Below are 12,287 nucleotides of genomic sequence, written 5' to 3'. Positions count from 1 at the left end.
GTATATCCTAATTTGGATGTTGATTGTTTTATCATGGCTTGCAGCTCTACTAATGAGTACTTTGTTTGAGTCTAGAACCCTTCTTAAATTTGGAGTTGAGGCATTGCTTTACGGATGGCCATTTTACTTTTTTCTTAAAAAAATGATACGAGTGTATGGTGTGGGAGGTTCAACTAAAGTTTAAATCACGGTACATACTTTTCAGTTTTGGCTCTTACTTTTGCACTAATTATCTTCTTCATGCACCAGCTTGACAGCAACTAACTGAACCTCATAAACACATACATATCATATAGCGATGCATTCGAGTCGAGTCGAGACAGAATTTTCCTGACAAAATTCGAGTCGAGACACAGCTCTTCCAATAGAAAAAAATATATATTTTTCGAGTCGAGACATCACTTTTACAGCACATTTTCGAGTCGAGACAGTCTCAAATCTTGTCTCGTGTGCATCCCTAATATCATATCAACTTCAAACCTAATAGGCTACGTCACATCGCTTCTCATTCGCTACTTTGAGTCTCATTTCCTCTCGATTTCAAGAACAAGATATGTTTCTCTATGTCTGAGTACCTTGTAATATACCATTACAGTCTAATGTGATGATGTTTTTAATAGGAGGGTGCCTGAAATTTTTTGCACCGACTGTACTTGACGTTTAACAAAAAATTTCTGGCTGTTCATATAATTTGTAATTTTGTTTGTTATTCTATTTCAAATTAACATGGAAAACTGTAAAACTTCATTAGGGATTATAGTTTTGGGAATCGATATCTTTATTTATATATTACATTAGTTATAAGTATTGTATATGGAGATGTAAATGGATTATTACAAGTCTTACGGTGTCAGTGCTATCTGAAAATATAGGTCCATCATTGGACGGAAATTTTCGAATAAATAACCAATCTAAAATTCGGCAGAATTTTCTGGACCACCCTTCACCTCCCTTTTAGATATCTATGTCCTTCTGATATCTAGTTCAATCCAGATTTTACCAAAATTTATTCGTTTCAAAGCCCCACCGCCAAAAATGCTTTGTTTTGGTTGGAGAATTCACCCACGCTATGATGTTAGAGCGTGATTATTCCCATTCCCTGCCTAGAATTTTGCTGAAGACAACAGACCCAGATCTTCCCAAGTTAGAAAGGTAGAAATTAGCTGGAAAACTGCATTAACAAGGTAACTCTAGTTTGACAATTGAATAAAGACCATCCAGGAAGCTACGGAGCAATAATTTACTAGATTTCATAGTAAAAAACCGGACTGAAGAACAGAAATAGGAAGTGTAATTCAGTGACGCCATGTTTTGCGGATATAATTAATGATGGACAGGTTCTACCATGTGAGGTGCATCAGTTTATTAGTTGTTTCTAAAGATCCATAAACAGTTTCGGAAGAGTAGTGTTTTCTCCCTTAAAATATTATCATCCTGAAAATTATTCCTTTTAGAGTTACGTAAGGCCTGCCCAACTGTCGTTTGTGTTCGTGTATGTAGTGAATGTGATTTCTTTTTGTACTCATCTAGTAATAACATGGTGGTATTTAATTTCGTTGTAGTTAGGATAGTGATCATAATGCACGTGTAAAGCTCTAGAGGGCTCCTGTTTACTCCCAACTTGGGGGTACAGCTTCAGCAGGGATGGGTTGAACGTATAGTTATCATAAGGTTCTTTTCCCTTCAGGAAAGGGGCCTATATTTTTCCAATAAATAGTTTGGGTATGAACTAAACAGGTTGAATTAAGAGTGTGATTTATTGAATACAAGGGCCAATTGGCCCTGTTCCTTTCTTTTCCTTTCCTTTCGTAAACCGATAGAGCCGATTTTAAAAAAATGGTAAAATCTGAATGTTGTTTATGTGAGTAAATAGTAATGATTAATATGTATTATAACATGTATTAATGTAGTTTGTAGTTATGGATGTGGCATGTATGTGTTTGTAATGTAGTATCAGTAGTAGCAATTGTAGTTAAGTGATGAAAGAGTGTGTGAAATAATGAAGTATGGACAGTGTATCATTCGTATTCAATCAATAGCTAAACGCAACATATCAATCTATAGTAATATCAGAAAATGAGAGTGTCGTAGTATCAAAATTCCGTGTACAAGGTCACATTCAGTGGTTCAAGGGTTGATCATATCGTCGCTAGCCCCTAGTGTCAAAATTCAGTACTAACCGTCATCCTTATGTCGATGTTCTTAGTGATTTAGTTTCCATGAAATTGACCTTTCTTTTCGAAATAAAACCTAGTAAATATAATTCCCAGCCCAAATGCATATACAGTTAGGTTAAGTGATCCAAAATTAATATTTTCTGAAAATTACAACATTCTACTTAGTCTAGAAATCGAAATATTTAAGTAAATAAACAATACGTAAATTCTTAACAGAAGTCGGGCGATATGATGCTAGTTTTTCGCTTTGAAATTATATTAAATGTTCATTTTTTTTCTCTGTGGCTGCAGAATAATTTCATTGTTGTCAGAATTTTATAAAATTAAATAATATCGTGGAGAACTCTACTTTCTGTGAACGTACATATTTTTTTCTTTTTTTACATGAAGCTACGAAGTATAACATAGTATTGGTTGCGTGGTAAGGGAGTCTTGAGTTCGAGGGATGTTTTGTGTGGTGGCCGGAACATGAAACGTTGGCAATGATTTATAGATTTAGAAGTATATGACGAAGTGTGCATATAGTCTGGGTGTAGTTAAAGAAATAGGGTGGTTATGAAATACGACGTCGTAATAAATGAATAAAATGATAGTATGAATATATTGTGAAACGAAATGAATGAGAGGACACCCATATACATATATATATATATATAAGCCCAGTTTATGTTTAGTCACGTTTCGGTAAAAGAATATATATATATATTTAAGGATCATGTATAGCTAGCAACATCTCGGGTTCTGGCCCCTACAGCGGAGCATCCTGCGAACATGTGGGTGAGATATTGCCGGACTATGTTAGTGCTTAATAGCTTAATTTGTTATTGCAGTCGTATACGTTCATAATAATCTCGGTTAATAATATTTGTAGCAGCATATAATCGCTGACTGGACATATTTAATAATCAATTATGGAAAGACAATAGTTGTTACACAACGGGGCTGTAATGAATATTTTTTTTTATTTTTCTTTTTTCTTTGGGGTCGGTCTTAAAATAGAATATCCTGCTCCGTGAGATTTTTTTCCACGTTACCTACTCGGGCTAGCTTACAATGTTCATGGAGGCGACAGCTCTGATTGGGTTACAGAATTAAAACAATTAGTTATTGAAATTAATTTTCGCGTACCCGGATATCGACCCCTAGTCCCTTTAAGTATTTTCATTTCTTTTCTTAGTTAATTAGACGAGGGAAATTAACGACATCCCAGACTGTGGCGTGTCTGCGCAGGGTAGCTATCGGTGATGTTTTGGTAATTGAAATCACCGATCCAAAATTCAGTTTATTTAATTTTTTTATTATTTCGGCAAATCATTAGTTAGGGATATCTTAGCTAATACTTTTACTCTAGTTTCATTACTGTCCTAGAACCTTCTTAGTTCTTCTGAGGGGTCGAATATTTTTCCTTAGAGATCTCAAAATTGGGGACGCAGTTACCTGGTCCCTTCCCCCTCTCCTTTTATCCTGCTGGTCTGGGCCGGATACGGGGCTCGGATTTCAATCTTACAAGCAAACTCTTGTGGGATTGGGATCTGATGGACACAGAACTTGCATCCTTGGCAGCAGGACCTAGTTTACGTATTTAAGTAAACCACCCTCTTTCGGCATATGTGAATATTTTTGGCTATGAGTTGTTATATATTTAAATTCGATCACTCTTCTCTGTAGTGAGTAGTACTTTAATCTTTCTCCTTTCGTTGGCGCCACTTTCTCTCTCTTGTCTCTTTCTTCTTACTTCGAGATTTTTTTAAAATTTTCAACCTCCCCCCCCCGATTTTGAACTTGTCGCTTACAATTTATTTAACGTACAACTCTGATCTGAAATTACCAGCTGAGACGTTGCAAGACACAATTCATGGATAGAGTAGATACTGATTGAGTCCTCCATCACATTTTGACCTATTGCCAAAATGAATAACGACTTTATATTTGACGACACTTCAATTACGTTCTTTCACCGTCGTCCCGCTAAGTTTTTTTTTAAATCCATCGGTCACTTTCCTTCCGTTTTGGTTTTCGTTTATTTTGTAGTTAACCTGGGCCAAGAAATTGTATTTTGGTTTATCTATTTATATCTTTAGGAATGTTCTGTGTTACGTGCCTGCCTCACAGTTTTTTTTACGATTCATGCACGAATTGACTATATGAACGTTGAAATTTATAGATGCGCGGTATCAGGTAAAAAAATCAATTCTCTTTTTCATATGTAATGTCGGAAGTCATTTGTTTCTCTTGTACAATGTTTGCAACCTTTTCTGAAATTATTGTTGGGGTTATGTAATTAAATGTGTGCGCATTTATTAAATATAAATATATATATATAGAGATAAATGAATACGTCGAAATGTACATGTGCTTAGTATGTGAATATGATGTTAAAGTAAAAGTATGATATTAAATGTATTATATGAATATATGTAAGAGCGCTCGTGTCTGTCTCCCCAAACGTGTACTGGTTGCTATAGTTTACAAGTAAGTTTCCGACGAATATAATAATATAGATTTTGTTAAGAATACCGCCGTGCACTCAAATAATTTTCCTCTCTTCTGAATAGATGTAAATCATAACTTATGTAATCATTATTTAATGGCATGTATTAAGAAGTAACGGCAGGTCTAAATGTAACCCACATCATAATGAATGTTAGAAATCAAAAGATTTACACTTTAGAGGAATGAAACCTTTTTATTTCCAGCTATTCACTTTTATTTCCACAAAAGAACGTAACACCAGAAAATAGCTTCTACAAGCTCCATGCGGCCACAACTTTCTAGTCCTTCTTCTTCTTCTAGCAGCTGAACTGCAAACAAGGCACAATGTTGCCAGCTCCTATTCCCAACATCCTCCCACCTTGAGTCACGTAAGGGAACTAGTGACTCAACCATCCCATCATTAAAACTGTGGATTACAATACGTAAAAAGAGACAATCTTTTGGGAGGTTTCACAGCTCTTCCAGTTCTAGTAGTGATAATTTGAGATTCCTTTTCACCTTCACATTGATCAGTTCCACTTCTCGGTTCTCGTACCACCAGTCTCCTCTTAAGTACATTCTGTTCAACAGCTTCTTCGGACCTGATTTCCAAAGGGAAGATACGTTGAAGAGGTCTCACCATCATCCCCGCGCCGGTCTTTAGTCTCACCAGACGAACTTTTCCATCACGGCCAGGTATAAGTTCCACAACACGTGCTAGGGGCCATTCCAACCGCTTTAAGTTGTCGTTTCCCACTAGAACAACCTCTCCTATTTCTATCTTCTTACAATTTACTCTGGTTCTCCAATGTTGAACCAACTGTCCCAAATATTCCTTTCGAAACCTACTGCGTAAAATCTTCCGTATATCCTGAATGTATTTCAGTCTTCTTCGTAGACTCCCCGCTTCTATGACATCAATGTCAGGTACTCCAATTTCAGCATTCTGTTGTAGGAACATTAGAGGAGTTAAAGGCACAAAATCAGAACTTTCTTCCGAAACGTATGTCAAAGGACGGGAATTTATAACTGCTTCACAGTCACAAAGAATTGTGTTAAATTCTTCATAAGTCAGGGAAGCTCTTCCAAGTACTCTTCTCAACAACTGTTTCATTAGTCTAATCAGACGCTCCCACCAGCCGCCCCACCAAGGTGATGTGGGAGGAATAAATTTCCGTTTGATACGCTTCGTAGTGGTGTACGCTTCTATCTTCTCCCACTCGAGTTTGTCTAACAAGCTCTCTGCACCGACAAAATTGGTACCATTATCACAGTAGATTACTGATGGACGTCCTCTTCTAGCGACGAATCTCCGCAACGCTTGAAGGAAATCGGCCGTTGACAATCCAGATACTAATTCTAGATGTACCGCTCTATACACTGCACATGTGAAGATAAAAATCCATGCTTTCTTGCCATCTCTTAGTATTACTGGACCCGCCATATCCAATCCTGTGACTTCAAAGATTGCTGATTCCTTAACTCTATCTTCTGGTAAGGCCACGGGACAGGTCTCCATCTTCTTGGCGTTGTATGTTCTACAGACGACACACCTTCTAACAACGGATCGAACGCCTTGCCTTCCTCTTATAATCCAGTACCTTTCTCTGAGAAGACTCATCAGACCCTGCACTCCAACGTGACAAGATTCTACATGTTTGTCATGAATCAACCGCTTGACCACAGGATGTGCGTTTGGTAATACAACATGATACCGAAACACTTCTGAATCTGAAAGCTCTACAATTTTCGTCTTCAGCCTAATGATCTGATCTTTGTCTTCAAATGGGCATAGTGACTTCAACTTTAGGTCTTCTACGCCGTCGAATGACTCTTTCTGAACGAGTTTAAGGACTGTTTTCTCATCAGCTGTCACTTCTTCTACCGATAATTCTCCTTGTCTTCTCTTCTTTCCATTACGACAATTGAAGATGAATCTCTTGATCCAACCAACCATGCGGATTATCTGTTCATATTTTGAAAAACGGCGGTAGTACCAATCACGGTTTTCTTCTTTGGCATTAATCATTACAGATACAATGTTTTTTCTTCTTTCTTCTGAGATTATTTCTTCTTGATAAGTGTACTTCTGCTCCGGCCACTCTTCTATTGGTCGTCTTAACCAGTCTGGACCCTCCCACCATTTTGACGCAACTAACTGTTCAGGTGAACATCCTCGTGAGGGCAGATCAGCTGGATTCATGGTTCCTGGAACAAATCTCCAACTCTCGTTGCCTGAATTGCTTAATCTTCTTATTTCTTGTATTCGATTCCACACAAAGGTATTCCATGGCATATCCCGCTTAATCCATGCTAAAACGGTGGTAGAATCTGTCCAGAAATAAATTGGTACATCCTCAACATCCAATGTTTCTCTCACTGTAGTAGCTAACCTTGCACCAATTGTAGCTGCCAGTAATTCCAGTCGAGGAATGGTTAACTTCTTCATCGGAGTAACCCTGCATTTCGCCTGTATCAATTGCACCTTCACTTGTCCTTTTTCTTCAGTTCTGAGAAAGACAGCCGTAGCATACGATCTCTCACTAGCATCGCAGAATGCATGTAGGCTCCAATTCTTACAATCTCCAGCAGCCCATCTTGGAAAGACAAGTCTCTTTAAATGAGGCAACTCTTTGATCCATTGTAGGAATTTCTTCTCAACTTCCTTTGGTACCGCTTCGTCCCAATTTACCTTCGATAACCATACTTGTTGTAAAAGAATTTTCGGGCTTAACGTTACTGGACACGTGACACCAATAGGATCAAATATTCTGTTAGCAAATGACAAAATTATTCTCTTCGTGACAACCGCAGGTTTTGTACCCTCAAAACATTCTGGTCGTAATTCCAACACATCTGAAACAGTTTCCCATTGTAGGCCAAGTACAGGAACTCTATTCTCTTCTAGTGTGTTTTCTAAAGAGGTATGCTCCCACCCTCGAAGTTCGAATTTCGTTTCCGCCATTAAGTTCGTGGCTTCTTCTCTAAGCTGACGAAGCTCATCTTCATTTTTGACACTAGTGACACAATTATCTACATAAAAACTATTCAATAACTTCAAAATGACTTCCTTAGCATAACTACTCTGACCCTCATTACACTTTGGTAGTGCTCGCCTAAGATGATGCTCTATTACGGCTCCCAACAGGAAAGGACTGCAACTCACGCCAAACACTACTCTTTTGTGACGATATATTTTTATACCACCTTCTCCATTTATCCAAAGAAATCGTAAATAGTCTCGGTCACTCTTACACAGGGAAATTTGTAGAAACGCCTTCTTTATGTCAGACACAACTCCCAACTTGTTCAATCTAAAACGTGTCAGAATCGCTGGAATAATTTCTATCAAATTGATTCCTTTCTCTAAACACTGATTTAAAGATGGATGATTTTTCTCTCTCGCTGAGGCATCGAATACTGGACGGATCTTCGTCGTACTACTAGTCATCTTAACAACATGACGATGAGGTAAGTAGTAGCCTTTCTTCTCTATCTCTTCCGCAGGAACTTCCTCTACGATGTCTTCATCTTCCCACTCTTCCAGAACCTTCTCGTACATTTCGTAGTAGTTTTCAGCCTTCAATCTAGCAACTACATTCTTCAGTCTTCTTTTACAGGTATCTATGTTGTTGGGGAGAGGTGGATGTTCCATTAGCCAAGGCATTTTTACTTCATACCTCCCGTCAGCGTTAATGGTCGTTGTCTGGTTAAAATATTCCATTACTTTCTGTTGCGCCTCCATTTTCGTTTTCTTTTCCGCTGGATCGGTTATGCTTAAAACATCCAGTTTCCACAAGTCTGAAACAGGTGTTGATTTGCAAAACATCGTTGTGACTTGCATTGTAGAAAACCTAACAGAATCCTTCCTGTTTATTTTTCCCATTAAAATCCAGCCGAGCAATGTCTCCACAGCAATCAGGCCAACTTTCAAAGCAATTCTCTTACCTGTGAAAAGTTTACCGGCAATGTCCGCTCCTATTAAAATTGCGATTGGGCCAGGTTGATTATCGGATATTTCTATACCCATTTCCCGTAACTCTGATAACCAAGGACCATCTATGATTGATGTAACACTATTACAAATAACATCCTGATTCAGTGCTTCAAAATTACATGCATAATCACCATTGAGGTTGGTTAGCCTAACTCGAAAACAGTCATGTTCACATGGTTCTGAAAATACACCTCCAAAAAGAGCGTGCGCTACAGTTTCTTTTCGTAATACTTCATAGTTCATTTCCTGCGCTAAGCTAGTACAGATATAAGATCGCTGTGAACCAGTGTCTATAATCGCCCTGACGTCCTTTTCTGAATTCCGCCCTCTCACTTTTACTACCAATGTTTGTAAAAATGTTTCGGAATGTTCATTGTTTGTCAGTGTGTTTTCGATAACATGCTTCACATGAGTCTGTTTATCACCGTTACTTGACGCATTCTTAGATTTATTTCTGCCACTACACATAACACTAACGTGACGCCCCTTGCATGCACTACAAGTCAACTTAGCATAACATTTTGAACTCTTGTGCGAATTCTTAAGGCACCGAAAACAGCATCCCTTTCCCTTCAAAATGTTTATTTTTTCCTCGTATGTCCAATTACAGGCTTTTACACAGTTTTCACTTGCGTGCCATTGATCACAAAAAATGCACTTTACACCATTTTTACAATTAACTAATTCAGCGGCAGTTGGTACAAAATCGGAACGATTACTGCGTTCTTTCTTTTTCTTTCCCACATTACTGGTGTCTTGTATATCAAACCCGGACACAGCAAGAGCTATTCTTTCTTCATTTTCTACTTCTTTCCGCAAAAATGACATAAAGTCTTCCAAACGTTTTTCTAAAGTTGCGTCTGCACTGTTTGTACTGTCCCTCTGCCACGTACGCAATAGTTCAGCAGGTAAGCATGACTCCACAAGGGGATACAGCATGGCAGCACATTTATCTGTTGTGACACCTAAAGTACTTAAAGCGCGAAGTTGAGATTCCAACTTGTCATACAGGTCTATCAATTCTAGATTACCATTGTTACTTAGATTATGAAACACTAGCTTTAAAAGTTCACGAACATATACCTCTACTAACATATCGTCACGTCCAAAACGCGCTTTCAAACCCTGAATAACCTTCGGGTAGTTATCTTCACACAGGGGAAAACTTTCTACGAACTGACGTGCACGTGTGTTCGGTACAATAGCTTGAATGAGATATTGGAATTTGTCTACATTAGGAATCCGTTTATCTTCGTCTATGCGCACAAACTGTGACCAAAACGGAAGCCAGTTTTTCAAATTACCATCAAATTTCTTAATTTCCACTTCTGGAAGTTTAAAGTTTCTTTCACTACTCGTGCTACCACTACCCTCGTTCGTTTTACACGCATGCAACGCAGCCTCAACCTTGTTTTTAATTTGGTAGAATTTTAAAGAATACTTATCTGCTTGCTCCGTTTCTTCTAGTAGCTCTTTCTCGCTCCAATTATCTTCTATTGCTGATGTCATTATCTTCTCATCTATCTCCTTCATTTTCATGTATTTCTCTTTTAACACTTGAAATGTACCACTAATATCACTTTCGTTTTTAAGTTCTGCGCTACACAGTTCCGAACAGTTCGTATGCAACCTAGTGAATGCTGCTCTCAAGATTTTACGCTGTTTTTTCATTTCCTCCATGGTCTATTGTGTCCTGTCACGGTCGCCAGATGTTAGAAATCAAAAGATTTACACTTTAGAGGAATGAAACCTTTTTATTTCCAGCTATTCACTTTTATTTCCACAAAAGAACGTAACACCAGAAAATAGCTTCTACAAGCTCCATGCGGCCACAACTTTCTAGTCCTTCTTCTTCTTCTAGCAGCTGAACTGCAAACAAGGCACAATGTTGCCAGCTCCTATTCCCAACAATGAATATTATTCCTGAGCTACCAACCTAAAACCATTGTGGAAAGTGTACCTTTAATCCCTCTCACCTGCATATGTATCCTATGACTTGACCAGTGTATTTCCTTAATTTAAATCATTATACTTCTTACACCTGTGGAAGACCATCTCAAATCCAAAAAATATATATATACACATACACAAAAGTGATCCTGGATAAATGAAAGGTCTCGTGACGTGTCCCAGTGATGAACAAGTAACTCAAAATTATCTTATTAATAAATTTGTAAATGGACTGACTAAGAGGTGAAGCATCCTCTGGCGGAAGGTGAATTTTAAAATCCCTAGATGGGTATAAACGTCGCAGTATGCGAGTGCAGATATAAACTGCTAATAGTCACAAACTAAATATAGTTGATGAATGGTTTTTATAAACCAATAGTTATATATATATATATATATATATATATATATATATATATATATATATATAGATAGATAGATAGATAGATAGGTAGATATATAATCACAAACTAAGTTAAATGGAGCGAAATATTTTGGACGCTACGAGTAGTGCGCGATTTGTGATTTGAACGCTCGGAATTATTAATATTTTATTGCTCAATGTGAAGTAAAGACTCATAAGTTCTATTACACCCAAGAGTTTTTTCTTTCTTTTCTTTTTCTTTGTCCATTTTTTTAAGTAAAATAAGTGTCTTCTTTGCGTATGTCGCAAATCATAATTTCGCTTTAGCATGCCTAAGATATAATATATGTAATAATTCTTTTTCTTTCCATTTGTCAATATGATCATTTGTCAATTTTAAATGTATAAAGACTTACTAAAGTATAACTCTATGTATTCTATTCATATATAACCAAGAACTTGTGCTTTTAATATTTTCTTTATAATTATTTTTTTGTCTTTTCCTTTTCACTATGAATGTAATAAATTATTTGTACCTTTGTAGCTAGTTGGTTTCCTTTAAACATATATACACTGTCCTGAGTAAGTGAGCGAGTGAATGCATGATAGATTTAATTTAAGTAATTTTAGTAATATCAGTTGTCATATTAACGTTTACACTATATGTGTCATGTTTTAATATATGTGTTAAGGTAAATAACCTAGGTCATGAAGGACCGCTACTAACGGTTTAAATCGGCTCTAGGAGTGAGACGAAAATAGCAGGATGAGCCTAAATATGACATTTTTCTTCCAGAAAGTTCAAACTCTTATTGATACGATACATAAATTTATATTGAGTTTATAACTTTGATTGATTGTTTCTTGGCTAATTCATATGTGTGGTCGATCCCAGAGAACAGAGTCCAGATACTGGATGGTTTAAACCATCGTTTGGAATAACATTACAAAGAATAAATTCGATTTTCTCCTTTCCTGGTCTAGGTCTGGGCAACCCCACGAACGTGGTGCCTGGAGCTAGGTCGGGGTGGTATGTAGGAACATGTGTCTATTCCGAAACATTCTAAAATTAATTAGTCGTTAATAACACTTAAAATGATTCATCTTTCAACGACTTTCCCGACTTCTTATTATATTTCCGGAATTATCCAGTAATCTGTTTCTTATTAAAATATCCTATTTGTCTTCCTTCTTTTTCCTCCCTTTTCCTACCTCCTTCTTTTACCCTTCTACTTCCTTCTTTTCTTTTCTATTTCTGAATGAAAGAAAACGGAGTCATGACTGAGAGTAGTCGCTATTGGCACGGTCAATAAGTTGTTTCGATGAG

At 37.2% G+C, this 12,287-nt stretch overlaps 2 protein-coding genes across 2 annotated transcripts in view; both read right to left on the bottom strand.

Annotated features, from left to right (window-relative positions):
* The window catches only part of LOC145683557 (phospholipid scramblase 2-like), a 149,547-nt gene that overhangs the window by 3,253 nt on the left and 134,007 nt on the right, over window positions 1–12,287 (bottom strand). The window lies entirely within an intron of this gene.
* LOC145683212 (uncharacterized) lies at window positions 5,071–10,326 on the bottom strand. Its single transcript, XM_081754576.1, has one exon. It carries the CDS (start codon window positions 10,324–10,326, stop codon window positions 5,071–5,073), a length of 5,256 nt encoding a protein of 1,751 aa, XP_081610702.1.

The sequence above is a fragment of the Thermobia domestica genome, chromosome 4 (genome assembly GCF_964235325.1).
Source record: "Thermobia domestica chromosome 4, izTheDome1.hap1.1, whole genome shotgun sequence".
Classification (NCBI taxonomy): domain Eukaryota; kingdom Metazoa; phylum Arthropoda; class Insecta; order Zygentoma; family Lepismatidae; genus Thermobia; species Thermobia domestica.
This window is presented reverse-complemented; position numbering and strand designations above follow the sequence as displayed.